Source organism: Narcine bancroftii, chromosome 4 (assembly GCF_036971445.1).
Source record: "Narcine bancroftii isolate sNarBan1 chromosome 4, sNarBan1.hap1, whole genome shotgun sequence".
Classification (NCBI taxonomy): Eukaryota; Metazoa; Chordata; class Chondrichthyes; order Torpediniformes; family Narcinidae; genus Narcine; species Narcine bancroftii.
In genome coordinates, this window is record NC_091472.1 from 213822713 (window position 1) to 213844565 (window position 21853).

General features: G+C 43.3%; 1 protein-coding gene across 5 annotated transcripts in view; it reads left to right on the forward strand.

The window, feature by feature from the left end:
• Positions 1–21853, forward strand: part of LOC138761575 (partitioning defective 3 homolog B-like) — a 1428627-nt gene that overhangs the window by 643224 nt on the left and 763550 nt on the right. For all 5 annotated transcript variants that reach the window (XM_069933904.1, XM_069933905.1, XM_069933906.1 and 2 more), the window contains 2 exons: positions 1083–1208; positions 7250–7581. In XM_069933904.1, the coding sequence (XP_069790005.1) occupies positions 1083–1208; positions 7250–7581 (458 nt within the window). The remainder of the gene's footprint in view (positions 1–1082; positions 1209–7249; positions 7582–21853) is intronic.

Consider the following 21853-nt stretch of genomic DNA (forward strand, 5'->3'; position numbering starts at 1 on the left):
TCCCAGGGTACTCAATCTCCCCTCAGAAGCTAATTCCTTCATTTCTGAAGTCTCTTCTCGTCAGCTAACTCCTTTATTTCTGAAATCAAGGGGAAATATCGAGAGTTTAGTGATTAAGAATGACAACTTGAATGAGCTTGTGGAGGGAGTTTGATGACTGTGGAAATATACATTACTGTTGTCACTTGCCTTGGAAGGAAACAGGCGATATTGATGGATTGGAGATTCTGGGGCAGGGACGTGTGTGGAAGCAGAAAAAATCAGTAGTTCTTCATGATATTTTTCTTAATATGACCTTTAAATCAGATCTTTGAACGATTTGCAACGTTCATCAGCAAGAATTTTGGATTAAAAATTTTAATCTTAAAAATGCTGCATGGCAAGACTGTTTTATGTTGTTGTCAGGATTTCTCTGAAGTACTTATGCAGTTCAGCCAGTTTGTAATCTTCGTACCTCAGCACATTAAATCATTTTTGTTTCAGCAATTCAATTTAAACATAAAGCAACCTAAAACTCTTAACCGAAGTGTACATTGCATAAACTGATTATTTCTATAGAATGACCTGCTGACTCCAGATTTGATTAAGAAGTTGATAACATTTATGCCTCACTTGGGATAATTAAGGGTGTTTATATCTAGCTGCATAAAATATTCTGCCCTGAAAGTTGCAGTCATTACAAAATAAGAGTGAATGGGAAATAGTTCAATCAATTGTACATTTATACACAGGGAAGTGATTGAATTTATTGATATTGTAAATAATGGAAATGACAGGAAGGATTTTGCTGCAGTGGTTAGATCAGAGATAGGAAGTTGATAGTATATTGATCTTAACTGTGACAAACATATTTTTGGAGTTCTAATATAAAAAACATGACACATGATGCAACATTATCTTTCGAAGCAATGTGTTGCAAAACTGAGAATGCCTTTGAAAAAGATAGTGATTATCAATGGTACTATGGGCAGTTGAAAAGAGGGTCCCTTCACGAACACCAGGGCAATTTTAATGCCCCTTTCTAGGTGGATGATTTTCTTTTCTGAATCTGCTAAATGCTTCATTTTCCTTTTGTTCTCTAGATTCCTTGGCCTGTGTATTCGTGGTATTGAAGAGACCAGTCGTACAAGAAAAGAGAATCTGCTTCAAGAGAATGAGTGTATTATCAAAATAAATGACAATGATTTAATGGACAAGACTTTTGTTCAGTAAGTGTGACCGTTTTTCAACCCTCGGGACTTAATATGAAAGGACTACTGTAACAAGCAAAACAAGCTAGAGTTATGGGGTCACACAGCACAGAAAATGGCCCTTCAACCTAATTTCCAAAATGTATCCCTCCAAACCTGTCCTATCAATCTAAATTTTTATTAGGGCAGCACAGTTGGTGTAGTGGTTAGCACAACACCGTAACAGTGCCAGCGATCAGAACCTGGGTTCAAATCCTACACTGTCTGTAAGGAGTTTGTACATTTTCCCCGTGTCTGCATAAGTTTTCCTCAGGGGCTCTGCTTTCCTCCTGTGATGGACCCAGAGGACCCCAAAATCCAGCAGCAAGAGAAATTCACCAAGACAAATGGTTACTTAAACAAAAGTTTCTTTAAACATAAAAATGTTACTTAAATAAATGTTTCTTTAAACATAAAAACAAGGTCAAATTTTAACTTATTACTATTAACTTAACCCCCTTCTAACTCTAAGCGCATATATATGTAATGTGTATAAGTTCAGAAAAGTTCTTTGATTCATAGTCCAATCTCACTTCTCACTCCTCCAAGTTCACCAGCGTCAGACAATTCTTATACTGTGCACAGAATTTAACATTTGGTGCTCGAAAGGTAAATGGTTACCACTCAGGAAGGTTCTTGTCGGTTTTCAGAGAGAGATTTGTTGCCTGTTGGACACAAACGGATTCCATCCAATCAATGTCTTGCCAAAGAAACTTGCCGCATCCGGGTTTTCCAGATGATAACCTCTTTCTTTCAGGTCACCACAGAGTTCCTTTTCTGTTTCTCTGATCTCAGGTGAAACATTATACAGCCAGCCATTTCTTCTTTTATGGACCAGAAGGGCTTTGACCAGGCTGAACTAAGAACTCACAACCTGTCTTCAAAATGTTTTTTTTCCACAAGCTTGCCAGCTTGTCATGTTCCAGTCCCAGCTTCTGCTGCTGAACTGTAGAACTAAATTCTCTACCCCTCCCCCTCCGCTGGATCCAATCTTCCAAGTCCATTCATCTGTAGCTTTCCAAAACAATAATCCATTACTCCACAGCATGTCCAATTAACATCTGCTTGTGAAGTCTCTATAGACATTCTTCAAAGTTTTTGCAAAGGCATTCGGAGCCTGGACTGTCTGGCTTAAGCCAAGCTCTGGCATTTTAAATGAGATTTGTGTTGTGAAGTGTTTGTGTATGTTTGTGACCTACACTTAAAAAAAATCCACAATTTGTCTTTAAAAACATATCTATTCATAATATAAAATATAACATAATCTGCACACCTCCCACCGTTCAAAACATATTGGGGGTGTAGGTTAATTGGGTGTGAATTGGGCAGCACGGACTTGTGGGCCGAATTTCCCTTTTACAGTGCTATATGTAAGTCCAAATTTAAAACATTGCAATAGTACCTGACTCAACCATCTCTTGCTCCATTCCACCCTCATCCTGTTTTGTTCCAAGGATTAAAGCCTGAGCCTGCTCAACCTACTGTGATGATAAGATTTTATTTTTGATGGCCTACAGTTTGATGAGGAAAGGATCACAGAATTTGCATAGCTTGGTAGAAAGGCAGAAAATGTTGGAAATTTACAGGAGATCAGGCAGCATCTGTGGAGAAAGATTAAGGGTTAGAGTATCAGAATATCATTTCTGTTGAAGCTTCATTGACCTGAAATATAACCTTGGTTTCTCTCTCCACATATGTTGCCTGACAAAGTACATAATTGTGTATTTTTACTATCTGCCATTTATTTACTTACAGTGTCCATGTGTTTTCCTTCATAGTTTAAGAGCCTTGGCTTCCTAACAAAGTAATATAGACTGGACGAGAATGAGTAACCTGGGACATTACTCCATGGAGTTTAGAAGCATGAGAGGGGGGTCTTAAAAGAACATATTAAAAATTGAAAGGAATTGTTAAGATAGAAGTAGTTAGATGATTTCCACTGGCAGGGGACACCAGAATAAGGTCACCAGAATAGATTTGAGACAGATGAAGAGGAACTGTTTCTCTCAAAAAGTAGTGAATGTGCGAAATTTTCTTCTCAAGGAAGCCTCATTAAGTGAATTTGACACATAGAGGTGTATTCTTAAATAAGAGGGGAAATTAAGGGTTGTAGGGAAAAGGTGGATCAGTGAAGTTGAGTCCATGTCCAGATCAACCTAGGTCTTATTGAATATTAGAGCAGGCTAATAGGACCAGATGGTCTACACCTACTCTTTTTTCTTGTGTTTTGGTGCCTGAGATGGTGGTGGTGAGTCAACCTCTTGGACTGCAGCAGTCCTTCTCCCACAATGTATTTGCTTGTGGGATTTCAAGATTTGAACCCAGTGATGATAAATCCAAACCAGGGTGGGATGCACCTGCAGGTAGTCTGTTTGCATGCATCTAATGTTTTGGTGGCAGAGATCACAGATTTGGGGGGTTAATAGCCAATGTGAGGAATGCATTTTGTAGATCATATACTTCCTACAATAGGACTCTATATTTTACCTAGCCTAGCTGGTCTTTGCTGCAATATATGCTTCAGTATAACTTTTACTCCTTAGCTAATTTTTTCTTTATCCTGTCCCTAAATGTACTGGTTCCTTGAAGTGCATCATTGTTGTACAGAGACTTCATCCCACCGGCAAAGCACTTGACTTGGAGACCCTGTATGTTTGTGTAAGACCTAGATATAATACTAGACGATGAGACATACAGTCCCTTGTGTCAACTTTGTGTTGCAGTGAACACCAGTGATTCACTGGTGGTGTGTTATACTGATGGCTGGCTCCGCCCCCATCTACCCATATATAACCCTGTCTAAACCCTGAGCCCCTCTGAAGACCACTTTAAGTTATAAATTAATAAAAGTGTATGTTCTCCCTCCAGTAGTAAGAGTTTTTATTCACATTACAATAATATACTCGAGATACAGGAATCTGAAGCTAAACACAAAATGCTGGAAGAACTCAACGAGTTGAACAGCATCAGCAGGTGAAATAGAATGGTCAGTGTTTCAGGTAGGAGCCCTTCTCCCACTGATGTTGCTCGACCTGCTGATTTCCTTCAGCAGATTATGTTTTGCTTCATTAAATGCTACACCTTCCAGTCTTGAGCTTCAGATTCCACGTTGTGTGGAAATATGTATCCTGGATTTATCTCGAGTAGGCATTTTAAGAGGTACTGATTAAAGACAGATAAATCCCCAGGGCCAGGTAGAGTGGATCCCAGAGTGCTTAAGGAAGTAGCCCAAGAAATAGTGGATGCATTAGGGATAATTTTTCAAAATTCTAAATTTAGATTCTGGATTAGTTCCTGAGGATTGGAGGGTGACAAACATAACCCCACTTTTTAAGAAGGGAGGGAGAGTGAAAATGGGAAACTATAGACCAATTAGCCTGACGTCGGTAGTGGGGAAAATGCCAGAGTCAGTTATTAAAGATGTGATTGCAGCACATTTGAAAAGTAGTGATATCGTTGGACAGAATCAATATGGTTTTATGAAGGGAAAATCATGTCTGACGAATGTTATAGAATTTTTGGAGGATGTACCTAATGAGGGAGAGCCAGTGGATGTGGGATATCTGGACTTTCAGAAGGCTTTTGATAAGGACCCGCACTGGAGATTGGTGAACAAACTTAAAGCACTCGGTATAGGAGGGATGGGATTGAGGTGGATAGAGAATTGGTTGACACACAGGAAGCAAAGAGTAGGAATAAATGGGTTCTTTTCAGAATGGCAGGCAGTGACTAGTGGGGGACCACAAGGCTCAGTGCTGGGACCACAGTTATTTACAATATATATCAATGACTTAGATGAGGGAAAGGAAAGCAGCATCTCCAAGTTTGCAGACGACATGAAGCTGGATGGCAGGCTTAGCTGTGTAGAGGATACTGAGAGGATGCAGGGTGACTTGGACAAGTTAGGTGAGTCGGCCAAGGCATGACAGAGCAATATAATGTGGATAAATGTGAGGTTATCCACTTTGGAAACAAGGACAGGCGAGAAGATTATTACCTAAATGATGTCCGATTAGAAAAAGGGGAGATGCAATGAGACCTGGGTGTCGCTGGGCACCAGTCATTGAAAGTGGGTAGGTAGGTACAGAAGGCAGTGAGGAAAGTGAATGGTATGTTGGCATTCATAGCAAGAGGATTCGAGTACAGGAGCAGAGAGATTCTACAACAGCAGTACAGGGCCTTGGTGAGACCACACCTGGAGTATTGTGTACAATTTTGGCCTCTTTTTCTGAGGGAAGACATCCTTGCCATAGAGGGAGTGCAAAGAAGGTTCACTAGATTGATATCCGGGATGGCAGGATTTGCATATGAAGAAAGGCTGGATCGACTAGACTAATACTCACTGGAATTTAGAAGATCGAGAGGGGGATGTTGTAGAAACTTATAAGTTCTTAAGGGATTGGACAGGCTTGATGCAAGAAGGTTATTCCCGGTGTTGGGGAAGATCAGAACTAGGGGTCACAGTTTAAAGATAAGGGGAAAGTCTTTTAGGACTGAGATGAGAAAAAAAGATTCTCTCAGAGAATGGTAAATCTGTGGAATTCTTTGCCACAAGAAGTAGTTGAAGCCAGTTCTTTATCTATATTTAAGAGGGAGTTGGATTGGCTCTTGTGGCAAAGGTGATCAGGGGGTATGGGGAGAAGGAAGGTACTGGGTACAGAGTAGATGATAAGCCATGATCAAAATAAATGGGGGTGAAGGCTTGAAGAGCCAAATTGCCTACTCCTACATCTATTTTCTGTTTCTATGATCAGTTCTTGATTTGTCAAGGATGGAAACTGTTTATCTCTACCTATCCCACCATCTCCTTTGAGCTGAACACTGAACCATCTTGTGACCTTTATTCACAAACCAAAGAAGAAATTGCGAATGCTAGAACTTGGGGGTGGGTGGAAAACAATCAAATGAAGCAATTAAATAAACAATTGAAGAGTTGTAAACCAAAATGGCAACAATTCTTTCTTTCCCCCAACCCCCCATAGCCTGCAGAAGCTCTGGACAGATTGTGTTTTACTCCAAACTCGAGCATTTTTGTAGAGGTTGTGCTGTCAGAAGTTTCACAAAATAGAATGAGATTTTCACATTGAAATATCTGTGCTGAAGTTCTGAAGACTTTGGTACAGTACATTTCTGATTATCTGAAACACTCAGGACCAGACCTGTATCATTTAACTACATTTTCTGGATATCTGAGAAATGACTTGAAGCAGCCCAGTTTAAGTAGCAGAATACTTGTATCAGCCATCACCGATCCCGACATCTCCCGACCACTGTCGCTGAACCTGCCCGGGAGCCCAAGGTCCTTGCTCGGATCACCCACACCCCCCACTGCTGTCACGGAACCTGGCTGGGAGCCCGAGGTCCCTGCTCTGATCCCAGACACCTCCCTACTGCCAGCACAGAACCTTCCCAGGCGCCTGAGGTACCCACTTGGATCCCAGACACCGATCCTGCCCGGGAGCCCAAGGTTCCCGCTTCAATGCCAGCCCAGAAGCATTGGCATAAAACAACAACAAAGAATAAGGGAAGGTTTTTTGAGCATGAAATAAAAGTTTAATTCTTAGCTTGACTTCACATGAATACACGAGAACTCCGTTGGATTCAAAATGATGTTAACAGTGCGTCAAAATCCTACTTGAGCACAGCAGGTAAAAAAAACTTCAACTTGTGATTTCATGTCACCGTCGAAAATTTTTGTGGATAACTGAGAATTTCGATAAAGTAGTTTTTGGCTAATTAGAAACGTACTGTATTTGATTACTGAATTTCTGCTCTGTTATTGGGCATGGTACCAAGTTGAAAATTTTATACTCTGCAGGATGCTTGAAAAACCAGTATGACTGTGATAAATCATTGAATTGAGAATGTCTAACCTCAGGCAATACAGATACACTTTTTGTGGTCAAGGGAAAAAAATCAATTAGAGGGTTAAATCAAAACTGCAAAAATGAGGGAAAAATTCAATTGGATTTTTAAAAAATTATACCCTTTGATTTTAAACTCTTTTCATTTATTTTCAGGGCACAAGAAGTTTTCCGAAATTCATTGCAATTTCCAGCAGTCGAACTCCAAATAGTTCCAAGTTACAACAGGGAGCTCTATGAAAAATCTACGATTGGGTCTATTCTCAGCCACATTCACGAGGATGATACAAAAACCAAAGGCCTACTCTCGAATCGTTCCAAAGCTGCTGAATATAGTCCACCTTTGGTTTCAAAGAAGATTAGTAGCCCAAAACAGCTGCTAAGCAATAGCCAGTCCTCACATTCAAGGAAAGCATCCTCTCCAACATCACTTGGGGGACACGGTACCAAGAAACAAGGAAAAAAGATCAAAATCGATTTGAAAAAAGGTATTTTTTTATATATATATGGTGCAATCAAAGAGAATTTAATCTTTTGAGTTGAAGTCACTTTGAGATCCCACAAACAAAAATGTGTCCATATTGGTGCTGAGTGAGTGTTGGATATGAGCCTTCAACTCTTTTGCTGTGACTAGAAATATCTTCGTTCAATGTCTTCATCAAAATACTGCACCTTCCAGAATTTGGCACTCCCTGTCTTTTCCTAGACTGGATTTTGTGTTCAAGACGCCAAAACAACCCTTCAATTATTACCTTCAAGCTTTGATTAAAAAGTGGGAAGACGTTGTTTTATTTGTATTGACGTATATTTGAACTTGTTGTATAGTCAGAATAATCTCTGCACCACCACAGCAAATTCTAAATGAGACAGCTCTCAACTTGGGGAGTTCTAATATTTTGATTCTTTGTTTTTATGATTCATGGTTAAATTGTTCCAAAACTGCAAACATATAAAACCTCTAATGATGCGACATTGGGTAGAGTAGCATTTTTGTTTGGCCATTAAAAGACAGAGAATGACAGCTTCTTAATATCAACCGCTTAAATAAAATTATATTTAAGGTTTTTTTAAAATTTTGACAAACAGCACTGTAATAGAGGAAATGTCAGCCCATGAGTTCATGCTGCACAATTACATCAAATTAAGAAGCAACCCCCCACCCCCCAAGTATGTTTTGAAGGGTGGGAGAAAACCGGAGCACCCAGAGGAAACCCACACAGACATGGGGAGAACGTACAAACTCCTTACAGACAATGGTGGATTAATCCTTGCCACTTGCGCACGTAGTTTCCAAGTTTGATCAATGAAGATATTATGCCATAAACTATTTTCTTTGGCTTGGCTTCACGGACGAAGATTTACGGAGGGGTAATGTTCACGTCAGCTGCAGGCTCGTTTGTGGCTGACAAGTCCGATGCGGGACAGGCAGACACGGTTGCAGTCTGACTCGGCCAGAAAAACTTGACATCGACCCACAGTCAGCTACAGCCTTCAAAGCCTTTAAGTTCTGGCTGCTGAACTTTGAAAACTTCCTGAGATTCATTCAGGTAGAGGAGGATAACCAGCGTCTAACAGCATTGCTGTCTATGGTGTCCTTGAGAGTCTACGAGAACATCCAGGATGAGACCACTTACACCCCAGCCATAAAGGTACTGAAAGAACTGTATGATCAACCGGTGAGCAGAGTTCATGCCCGACTCGTGCTTGCGTCGAGGAAGCAACAGCCCGGCGAGTCCAGCAGGGCATATTTACAAGCATTAAAGGCGTTAGGCAAGGACTGTAACTGTGTGGACAAAACTGCTGCCGAGATCTCAAACGATCTCGTCTGGGATACCTATGTGGCCGCGTTCCGATCGAACGAAGTGAGGCTATGCTTGCTCAAGCAAGGGGTAGAAAAACTAGAGGACGTGACCCGGATTGCAATCACAATGGAGGATGCAGCCTTAAAGTCCAACGAGTTCTCTAGGGACTGGACCCCACGTTCTGATATGAGTAGAGTGCCCTTCTACCCTACCACCCCCCGAGATACTTACTGATGCTACACTGCCCCCTGCGAACCCAAAATGTTATTTCTGCGGGAGGAACAAGCACAGCAGGTCCCAGTGCCCAACAAGAAAAGCCAGGTGCCAGAAGTGCCTTAAAAACGGCCACTTTGCTGCAGTCTGTAGGTCTAAAATGGCCGCCGGCAAACACAGTGCCTCGTGTGAAGCCCAACCGCCACTATCCCATTCAAACTCTTCTTCCCCAGACATTACGGAGACGCTGAACCCGGAAGGGGCAGCCCACCCTCGCAACCATGGTGTTGGCCTGCCTCTCGCCCCCATGCGGAACACTCGACCTGGCCTCGGTCCCGACTGTGGCAACCGCTGCTGCTGCTGCCACAGCCACCCCCGGGGCCGGGGACTGACCGCTGCGACCGACAACCTACCCACCGCCAACTGCGAGCAACTACAAACCCCACTACTTACCTTTCATCCGCCGACGACGCCACAACAGCACTTCCGGGAGGTCCTCCAACCTGCTCCTCCAGCGCTGACTACATCTATGACGTCATCCCATTGCGTGACGTCATCACGTGGAACTCCCCTGTCAACTGGATCAGTGGCTGCTTCTATAACACTAAACCAGCAATGCTCTCATCCCCTCACTAAAGCAATGGAACTGATTAAAGTGCATGGACACTACACCAATTGCTTATTTGACTCTGGGTCAACTGACAGTTTTATCCAGCCAGATCTGGCCCTCTGTTGGGGACTTGACATTATCCCCGCTACCCAGAGGATCTCATTAGCGACGAGGTCACACTCGACCGGGATAAAGGGGTATTGCATCGCCACGCTGGAAGTACAGGGCGTAACGGTCACCAACATCAAATTATTTGTCCTTCCCCAATTGTGCGTCCCAGTGTTGCTGGGATTAGACTTTCAGTGTCAGTTCCGAACGGTGTCCCTACACTTTGGGGGACCCCACGCCACCCTCTCGGTCTGCCATCGCCCCACCCCTTTGAAGCACCCGAGCAACCCGCCCCTGTGCCCCGGGGCCAATCTTGCGGCCTTTCCATACTCCGGATTGCCCCGCCAGCACTCTTCGCAAACCTCACCCCTGGCTGGAAGCCTGTGGCCACAAAAAGTCGGCAATATAGTTACGAAAACAGGCAATTAATTAGGAGTGAGGTGCATAGATTGCTGGATGAGGGCATCATCAAACCCAGTTCAAGTCCCTGGAGAGCCCAGGTGGTGGTTGTCAAGAACGGGGAAAAGCTACGGATGGTGGTTGACTATAGCCAGACCATTAACCGCTTCACGCTCCTGGATGCGTACCCCCGCCACGCATCACGGATGTGGTGAACCAGATCGCCCAATACCGCATATTCTCCACCATTGACCTACGTTCGGTCTACCACCAGCTCCCGATCCGCAGTGAGGACCGACCATTCACGGCCTTCGAAGCAAATGGGCGGATGTATCAATTTCTCAGGGTACCATTCAGGGTCACGAATGGTGTCGCGGTCTTCCAGCAGGAAATGGACCGGATGGTGGAGCAGAATGGGCTAACCGATACCTTCCTGTATCTGGACGCGGTAGACCCAGCAAACCCCCCAACCCAACTTTCCCCAACTCTTTATTCCCCAGGCCCCGTGCCGCAACAGAAGGACCAACAGCACCCCAACGACCCGGGCCACCCTGCCGACAACACGACTGGGGAATTGAGCGACGGAGCAGTCGCACCTGACGAGCCTGCTGGCGACACCACTCCAGCGACCCCAATCCCGGCACCACAGCGGTCACGCCGGATGGTCAGACCTCCTGACCGCTACAGTCCTTAACCTACCCCTTCCTTTCATTCTCTCCCTCGTTTTTTTTTTCCAGGGTCAGTTCTCCAAGAAGGGGTGAATGTGATAGTACAGATCTATCACCAATGTATATAGTGTATATAGTTACAATATCTAGACTGTGCTTACAGCGATTGGCTGAGAGCTAAGCCACGCCTACTGTCTGGGCCTTAAAGGGTCGGATCATTCCGGTCTGGTCGGCCACCTGTGAAGAGCTCCTGTCTTTTGCTAATAAAAGCCTTGGTTTGGATCAACAAGTCTTTGATTCTTTATAAAGCACATTTCCCATGTCATTGTCCTTTTGTGAGGTGAAAACTCTATTTGACAATAATAGATTCCTAATTAACAATCACCTGACAATTAGTACACAAAGTAACATTAAGTTTTGCACCCCATGTACCCTGTGAGCAAGTCTTCTGTAAAAATTGATAACAAATGTTCAATGTATTTACTCCTAGATCACCAATACACTGCCAAGGTATCATTTGTGAGTCCATCTTTGACTCTTATAAAATCATCCCATCAAATTGACTTTTGGTACTGACTGTGTCATTGTTACTTGAAACACTTTCTCTAATTTTTAAATTAAAATTTTAAATATAGACATGCAGCACAGTAATAGGGCCATTTCTGCCCACAAATCCGTGCTGCCCAATTTAATTCCAGTTAACCTACTCCACCGGTACGTTTTGAACAGTGGGAAGAAACCAGAGCCCCAGGGAAAACCCATGCAGACACGGGGAGAATGTACAAACTCCTTACAGATGGTGCGGGATTCAAACCGATCGCTGGTGCTGTAAAGGTGTTGCGCCAACCGTGCTACCCAGGTTATATTTTCCTTGGTCCTTTTCTCCCTTCTCTGTTCTCCATCTTCCTAGTTCCTGTCTGTCTCTCACCCGTCTAATTGCAGATTGCTTCTAGCAATTCCTGCCCTTCAGTACTACGTTTTGCAACCTCTTGTGTGATCTTTATTCCAGAGATGGTATCTTCCTACTCACACCACTTTTTCCTGTTTCTAAAACTTTCCTGGGGTGATCAATTACCGTGAGTAGATAGGAGTGTGGTTGCAATCAGAGAAGCCAAGATATTAAATATTGTAGTCTTGGGTGGCTTATTTCTTCCAATTGAGATAAAAATAGATGCAGATAAGGCCACATCAGGACATAGTAAATACTCTCCTTAGAAATCTGCTCCTCTTGTAAGATGGAAAAAGGCTGATACTTCTCTTCAGGTAAGACATTAAAATGACATCTCATCGAGACTTGTGAGGAGACCTGACGATTATTTGTGTATCAATTGACCAGCTGTAATAAAAAATATACAGTTCTGGTGCTGTTTGTGGAACTTGCTGTGTATAAGTTTTTGTGCTTTTATTATTATACCAGCATCTGCAGCCTTTCGTGTTTTAGTGCACAAGTTGCATGCTCTTTTTATAAAGTAGTGATGAAAATTTGAAAGCAAACAGAGAAAATGCTGAAAATATTCAGTGGAGTAAATAGAACTTTTGGAGGCAGAAGTGAAGACAACATTCCAAGTCAATGATATTTTATTTGATGTTGGAAATCTGAAATATGAGCAGAAAGTACTCAGAGGGCCCACTCGATCTGTGGAGAGAGAAACAGATTACACAAATGCAGTTCTGATAAAGAGTAATTGACCCAAAATATACGCTTTGTTCCCCATGGATGCCATTTGACTTGCTGAATATCTTCAACTTTGCTTGCTTTGCAAAAGGGCATCAATCAATTACCCAAGAGTAGGGTGAGCTGCCTCAACAACTACTGTCCAGTAGCACTAACTTCTACTGTGAGGAAATGCTTCGAGAGGCTAGTCATGGGTAGAATTAATATGTACCTAAGCAAAGATCTGGACCCACTGCAATTTGCTTATTGTTATGATCGCTCCACAGCAGATGCAATATCACTGACCCTCCACTCAACTCTGGATCACCTCGAAAATGCTCTTCATAGACTACAGCTTGGCCTTCAATACCATTTTTCCCTCAGTGCTGATCAAGAAGCTACAAACTCTGGGCCTCTATACCCCACTCTGCAACTGGTTCCTTCACTTTCTCTTTGGAAAACCACAGTCAGTATGAATTAGAAGCAACATCACCTCCTCAGTGATCATCAATACAGGCGCACCCCAAAGATGTGTGCTTAGCCCACTCATTATATACCCATGACTGTGTGGCCAGGCACAATTCCAATGCCATCTACAAGTCTGATGACACCACAGTTGTTGGCAAAATTCCAATCGGCAATGAGGAAGCGTACAGGAGGGAGATAGATCATCTCATTGAATGGTGTAACCTTGCACTCAATGTCAGCAAAACCAAGGAAATTATTGTGGACTTCAGGAGGAAGTCAGGGGAACACGACACAGTCCTCATTGAGGGCTCATTAGTGGAGAGGATCGAGAATTTCAAATTCCTCGGTGTCAACATCTCCGAGGATCTGTCCTGGAGTCTCCACGTTGATGCATTCACAAAGAAGGCTCACCAGTGGCTATACTTTGTAAGGTGTCTTAAGGGAATCAGTATGTCACTGAAAATTCTTGAAAATTACTACAGATGTACCATGGAGAGCATTCTGGCTGGTTGCATCACTGCCTGAGGTATGGTGTGCCAACTCTCAGGACAAGAATAAACTCCAGAGGGTTGTTAACTCGGCCTGCAACATCATGGACACCAGACTTCACTCAATGGAGGACATCTACATGAGGCAGTGTCTTAAAAAAGCAGCTTTTATCCTCCAAGACCCTAACCACCCAGCCCATTCCCTCTTCACTCTGCTACCATTGGGGAAAAAGGTACAGATGCCTTAAGGCAAGCACTCACAGCATGACAACTTCCTCCCCACTGCCATCAGATTCCTGAATATCTGATGAACCAAAGAGATGGCCTTACTTTTCGTGCCCTATTATTGATATTATTATTTTATTTACAGTAATATCCTAAGATTGTTTGCACTATGAAGCTGCCCCACAACACCAAATTTCATGACTTGTTCATGAGAATAAATTCTGATCTGATTCAATTTGAGCAGATAAAAGTTCAGATAAAAATGCAATTTGAGATGCTGGTGAGGGAGGAAGAGGTAATAACAGCAGGAAGGTTTAAGAACCAAAGCTATGATGATGTATCTCAAATGGACATAACAATGAAGCAAGGAAGTAAACAATGCATAGGTCAGAACAGGGTGCACTTGGGAAAAATGAGCATCATCATGTGAAATGGATGAACAGAGTTGGGTGAAAGGGAGACTGCTATATGCATCATGTTTTGAGCAGGGGACATTGTGCATGGGCTGCTATAAGTTGCCCTCAGAGTGCAGGTAAGTTTTACAATCTAAGGAGAGTTGGCGGGAGTGTGGCGAGAATAAAATAGGATGAGTGTGACAGTGCGTTTGAAGATGGTAGTCGACTTGAAGGCCCGGTTGTTGAGCTATAAGGATCTATGAAAAGTTAAAAGTTCAAATTTATTGTCAGAGTACCTACATAACATCACATACAACCCTGAAATTCTTTTTCTTGGGGGCCAGGCAGAATTTCTACTTATCACAAACTGTAATCAAGAAGAAAGATGTGCTTCCAAAAGTGGGAAATGTAAACAAACCAATCGCTCCTTGGGAAGTGTTGAGGGCAGGAAGGCAAGAAATAGAAAGCTGTGGCTCTCTAAATAGAGCATGCAAGGGATAAGGAGAAGTATAGACCATGATTTGACGGCTGGAGGAGGTTTCTGTAGAGGAATGCTGGAAAGAAGGTAAACTATTGGAACACATGGAGGGCAGTATGATAAACAAGTTGGTGGGGGTGCATCGAGAACATGAGGTTCTGAACATAAGAGCAAAAGGGCAAGAAAGGAACCAAGAAGAAATTAATTCATTGTAGAGTGTTTTAGGATGCCTTATGCTCGTGAAAACACATTGCAAACCACTTTCTTTACCTCTAGTTATCATCGGATGTTATAAAGGCAATAGCGGGCACAACACATGATTTTTATGATATTCTGTGGATAAGTACATAAAATGAAGAACCACATCCACCCTCAAACGTCAAAGGCAAATGTACTGATATACATTATTATGACTTTTAGCATTCCAAATTTATTTCATGTAGCAATTAAGATGTACAACTTTCTCTTCAGAACAAAATTTTAGTGCACTAGAGCCTTTGGGAAGAAAGTTAATTATTTTATTCTGTTTTTATGATCTAAATACTGAATGTATGGAGAGTAAACAGCAAACTGCAACTCGAACAAATGTTTTCTTTAAATGAACATTTCCCATTATCTTGGTGCCCATTAACTGGAGTGTACTCTGCATTGGAAATCAATTGGGGCCTGAGAAAATTTCCCCTTTGGAAATGAACATGCTCATTAACCATTTTTCAGCTGTCGCTTTAGTCAGAGCTTGGAATGAGCACTTTTTTCTGCACGTTGTTGCATGGATGTAGCAAATGTTGCTCATTATTCCAACTCTACATTGTAATAGATTTGTTAAGCATATCATTTCAAAGCACTGTCATTTCCAAATACATGTAATGCATGCATTATTCAATTTCTTTTTAACTTCGTCCAAACAACTACATGGCGGCATGGTATCTTGCCATTGAGTCGGTATTCTAATGAGGAACATTGAAATTGCTTTCTAAGGAGCTTATTGCTCTTGCTGCTTAATTTCTAATGGTATATTTGATTCTGCCACCTTAATCCGCTTAAGAAATTGTATCCAAGAATTAGGATCCTTTGTTTTTTGAAGAGAGGTGGTGAATTAGATGCATTCTGTTGTTAAATAGCTTGGCATCATTAGAACAACTGCTCTGTAAAGGGTGGGCATGGAATAGGTTACTTTAACCATATTCTCCTTTCTACTCACCTGCTCAACATCTGCAAGTCCATTCCCAGTTGACACCTCTGCTATCAATGGAACACAAGTACATGTGAGATGGCAGGGTGGTAAGGAAGGGCCCCTTGATACAGTTTGGTATGTGCCCATCAGAATCATCTGATACCATCTGCTGGGCATACTTGGTGCCTGTTAAGCTAAACCCTCTCTGACCTCGAGGGGGTTTGCTACCGGTTGGCAGCCAGTTCAATTGCTATAGCCGCAGAGGCAAGCTGGAACATCCATTTGCTGGCCACTTTATTTCCTATTCCCATTCCCACACAGATCTCACTCTTCAGCTTCATCCATTGCCAGGATGAGGTTAAATGTAAATGTGGCAGAGCACATCAGGTTACGCCTGGTGTAGCCTGAATCCCAAGAACACAAGCATTGAATTTTTCCATTAAAAATGCTGGAGAAACTCAGCCAATCTTTCATTGTCCATAAAAAACATATTGCTGATATTTCAGGCCTGAGCCCTTCTTCAAGGAATAAGGAGAATAAGCCAAAAGCAGGAAATCTCTGTAGTCTCAGAATTCAGACAGTGCTGGCTGGGGGAGGAATCCAGACCAACAAAAGGTGTTAATTGGACATGATAAGAGATGAGGTAAGAATTTATCATGTTTGTGCAAAAGGTGTCAGGGAAGAGACAGCTGGGGGAAGGTGACAGGAGAAGGGGGGCTGGGGAGGTTTTTAATAAAAGTCAGAGAAATCGATATTATTGCCATCCGGTTGGAGGGTGCCCAGTCAGAAGGTGAGGTATTGTTCCTCCAGTGTGTGGGTGGTTTCAATCTGGCATTGCTTGAGACCATGGACTGACATGTCAGCAAGGGAATGGGTTGGGGAATAGAAATGGAGAGATCTACGCTATTGCGGCTGACAGAGCCGAGGTGCTCAATGAAGTCATCTCTCCATCTGCTCTCATTCTCTCCAATGTAAAGGAAAAGACAGCAGGAACACCAGATCAATAAATGACCCTTGCAGATTCACAAGTGAAGAGTTGCTTCACTTAGAAGGACTGTTTGGGTCCTCAAATGGTGCTGAGGGCGCAAGTGGAGCATCTCCTGTGGTCACAGGGGTAGGTACAAAGGGAGCAATTGGTGAGAAGGGAAGAGTGGACAAGGGAGTCATGGAGGGAGCTCTCCCTGTGGAAGGCAGAGAGGGACTATGTATCTTGTGGTGGAGTGACGTAGTAGATGGCAGCAATGGCAGAGGAGGATGTGTTGGATGTGGAGACTGGTAGGGTGTTAGGTGAGAACAAGAGAAATCCTGTCCTCTTTGTGCTTGGGGGCTGAGAGGCCAGGGCAGATGCATGGGTAATGGAGGATATGCGGGTGAGCGCCAAGTTGATGGTGGTAGAGGAAACGCTATGTTGTTTGAAGAAGGAGTACATCTCTGATGATCTGGCATGGAAGTCCTCATCGTGAGTGCAGATGTGATAGATTGAGGAATTGAGAGAATGGAATAGAATCCTTATGTGGAGAGGGTGTGAAGAGGTGTAGTTGAGGTTGCTGTGGAGTTTGTCTCCCGACATGGAGACAAAAAGATGAAAGAAAGGGAAAGTGTTGCTAGAGATGGATCAAGTGAATTTGAGGTTGAGTTGGAAGTTGGCAGCAAAGTGGATAACGTCAACGAGATCATCATGTGTACGTGAGGCAGCACCAAAATAATAATTGATTTAGCAGAGTAACCATTACAGGGTCTTGCCTATGTAGGTTTGGAGCATAGTCAACAAAAAGGCAGGCATAGCTGGGGCCTATGCTGGTACCCATGGCTGCCCCTTTAACCTGGCGAAAGTGGGATGAGTCAGGAGAAACTGAGGGTGAGGGCAACTTCTGCCAGCCAGAGGAGGGTGGTGGTGAAGGGTGTCCAGTTGGGTCTGTTGTCCATAAAGAAGCCTTCAGTGTGGGGGATGGAGGTGTATAGTGATTAGATATCCATGGTAAACATGAGGCGATCAAGTTCAGGGAACTAGAATTTGTTGAAGTGGTGGAGGGCATGTGATGTGACCCGGATGTAGGTAAGGAGGGACTGGACCAGGGAGACAAAACAAAGTCAAAGGTAAGCAGAGACCATTTTGATGGGGAAAGAGCACACGGACAAGATGGGTCTGCCAGGACAATTGAGCTTGTGGATCTTGGGTAAGAGGTAGAAATGGGCAGTACAGGGCTGGGAAGCAATAAGGTTGGAGGCCGTGCTAGGGAGGTGACCGGAAGTAATGAGTTCAGAGATGGTGCATGATACAGTGGTTTGATGAGTTTTGGTGGGGTCCTGTTGAAGGGGTAAGTGAAGAGAAGATATCTGAGAGTTGTCAGTCAGAGGTCAGTGTGCCAGACCACACCAGCGCCACTTTTGATTTCAGGTTCCTCTTTTCATCCATGCTTCCACCACTCCATTACCCACCTTTATCTTGAAATTCCACCCCCACCCCCTTCCGCAACCTGCAGCAAGGAACAAAAATCTGCTGGAGGAGCTCAGTGGGTTGAACGGTATCAGTAGGAGAGAAAGAATGGTCAAAGGTTCAGGTGGGAACCCTTTACCAAGACTGATCTTGATGAGTTCTGATGTGAGAACCTTTGCTTTTTTTTTCCCCACAGATGTTGGTCAACCTGCTGAGTCCCTCCCACAGAGTATTTTTTGCTCCAGATTCCAGCATCTGCAGTCTCTTGCCTGTTTCCTTTTGTCCTATATTCTATTGCCTCTTAGCCCCTTCCCTCCCACCCTGGTCCCGATAATGTGTCCTGATTCAAAATGTTGACTGACCATTTCTCTCCCTGGATGTTGCCTGACATGCTGAGTCCCAAGGTTCCTGCATCACCAGTTGCTTATGTTTCTTCAGTGGAGCTTCAGAGAAGCTGGCTCCAGCTTGTTCCCAAAAAAAACAGGCAGATCTCCAGAAATGCATAGACAACCAAAACGGGAAAGTCTGTAGATGGTGCAATACACAGAAGTTCTGGAGCAACACAGCCTCTATAAGAAGCAAGTGCTTGGGCTTGAACCCTTTGTCAAGGTAGGAGGAAAAAGCAGGCAGACACATGAATAAAAAGGTGGGAAGAGGGGGGAAGAAAGGGCATGGGGGAGGAGCACAGGTAGCAGGTCATGGGTGGAGAGCAGAGAAGGAAAGAAGGTGAGAAGTGATGGGGAAGGGAGTAGCCTGCTAAATCGAGAGGGAAAAGGGTGGGAAGTTTGATGAAAAGAGAGAGATGAGGAGGGGCCTAATGGAAGCTAGATGGTCAACACCATCTGGTTGGAGAGTGCCCAGATAGAATATGAGGTGTTGCTCCTCCAATTTGCAGGTAGTCTCAGTCTGGCAGCGCATGAGGCCATTGACAGACATGTTGGTGCGGGAGTGGGGTGTGGAATTAAAATGAGTGGAAAGCCCCCGTTATTGTAGCAGAGCAAAGTTGCTCGACAAAGCGATCTCCCAGTGTGTGCCCAGTCTCTTCAATGTAGAGGAGGCCACACTGGAAGCACCTGATGCAGTAGATGACCCCTGCAGATTCACAGGTGTTGCTTCACTTGGAAGGACAGTCTGAGGCCCAGAAGGGTGGTAGGGGAGGAGGAGGAGGAGGAGGAGGAGGATTGTGACATTTCTTGCTGCCGTCGGTTTGGCTGGGCATGAGGCTGTGAGACAATTGTGTCATCAGCAATTATGGCTGTGAAATGTCATGAAAAATTAAACATTATTAATTTGCATGATAAATTTTAGACATACAGCATGATTGCTGCCCAATTACATCCAATTGACCTACAACCCCCGTATGGTTTGAATACTTTAAACAATTTTAAAAATCAAATTAGGAATTAACACCAGTAAAAAACGTACAATTTTTAACTAGTTTTCCACACAACTTAATAAAACTTGAAGTTAATTACCTTGTACTTCCTTTTCACCCTCATAACCATTCTTCTTTGTTCAAGTGAATGGCAGCATTGTTCCAGCTCAGGTCTCATCTGGCACAGGTTCAGCAGGCAGTGTTCCCAGCTAAAGTACTGGGGAACTGAGCAAATGTGGACTCAACTCCTGGGCTCCACAAGCAAAATCACAAACAGCTGTGCGGAAGTTTGGGATTTGGAGTGTGTGCACGCTTGTGCACTTCCTCACAGATGCCAAGGTAAATCCGGAACTGCTGTTTCCATGGAAAAAAATGTTTCGGATAATATTTGCATTGAAGGTCTTCAATGACTTTGCATGCTGCAACTTTTAAGAGCCATTCTCAGAATGTGGGTGCAGTTTGAAAGGCAGAGTATTTGCTGCCCAATCTGGTTTGTCCTTGAGAATGTGGTGGAATGTCTTGTGGTTGCAGTCAATGTGGTGAGCAAGCTCCCTGAACTTTTAAATTTAGACGTACAGCACAGTAACAGGCCTTCCGGCCCACGAGCCCATGCCCCCAAATACAATCCCCATGCGTTTTTGAACGGTGAGAGAATACCCACGCAGATGCAAGGAGAAAACTGTAAACGGAGTGTCCCCTGATTACAGTTACAATATTCACTTTTAATCTGAATGATGGTTGCATTTGTGGTTTTCCAAACCAATGGTACCTTCCCGGAACTCGCTGAATTTTGAGTTAAGAGTTTATTGTCATGTATATAAGCACCATGTACAGATGCACCAAAATTCTTACTTTCTGCAGCCACACAGGTACATTAGATTCCCCAACTACAATTGTATAAATTATATTTTCACAATTTATCATGACAAAATAAATAATGAATATTAAAATGTAACTGAATAATATTCATAGCTGCAGGTAGTGCACAAAAAGTAGTGCAGATAGACCTTTTGATGATCCTGGAGTACTTTATGGTTAGGGTAGTAGGGGAAAGTTCAAGAGCCTGATGGCCATTGGAAAAATATTCTTCATGAACCTGGAGATCCCGGTCTTCGACCTGAAAGTGCCAATGAGAAGAGGATGTGGCCAGGCTGATGGGAGTCCTTTCTGATGTTGGCTGCCTTCTTGAGGCAGCAACTCACACAGATATCTTCAGTGGATGGGAGGTCAATGCCGGTGATGTACTTGGCTAGGTTTGCTGCCTTCTGCAGCTTTCTGTCTTCCTTAGCACTCAAGTTATCAAATCAGGTTGTGATGCAACCAGTCAGTATATTGCCCGTGGTCCACCTGTTGAAGTTTGATGGAGTATTTGACCTATCCACTGGTTCCAACATCTCTGCAGCCGCTACATCTGAAAACACACAAGTGTGGGCCACCAGGATCTGAGGTCTTGTCTGCCTTTAGTCTCACCAGTTTATCCATATTTTGTTCATTGCAATTGTGATTGTGAAAAGTTTGTAAGCAGTCCAGCAGAAATACTTGGGAGGTTTGCAGTGAAGACCGATGTGAAGAATGGAATCAGTGTATCTGATATTGCCTTGCTTGCTATTAATAATTCCCCACTTTTACTCTCTATGGGTCCCACACTTATCTTCTTTATATATCTCAATAAAAGCCCTTGCAGTTTCTTTTTATTATTACTTGCCTGATTTCTCACCAAATCTGTTTCTTCTTCCTTGTTAATTTTTCAGAATCTTGCTGTTGATTCTGGTCTTTTTTAAAAAAAATCCCAGTCCTCTGGACTCCCATTAGCCCTTGCCACTTGATATGATTGAATATTCTCCTTTCCTTCCTTGTTGGCCATGAATCATCATCATTCACCTGGGGTTCCTCTTTCTCTTTGGGATGAACTGCTCCTGAGCTTTATGAATTAGCTGTCCAAATCCCAGCTGCTGCTCTTCCACTAGTCTATTCTGTAGACTATTTCCCCAGTCCACTCTCGACAACTTTACACTGACACTCTTTGTGATTGCCCTTATTTACGTTGGGGTCATTAGTTATGGAACCCCAAGTGTTGGCCCTCAAACAGTGTCTGGAATTCTACCTCGTGATCACTCTTCCATGGGCATCCATAACTGCAACTTCTTTTGATATTACTTAATTGCACACTGGACCAAATCTAAAGTAGCCTGACCGCAGGTAGTTTCTCTGGTGTGCTATATAAAGAATCAATCCCTGACACACACCTCTTCCCCAGTACACTTGC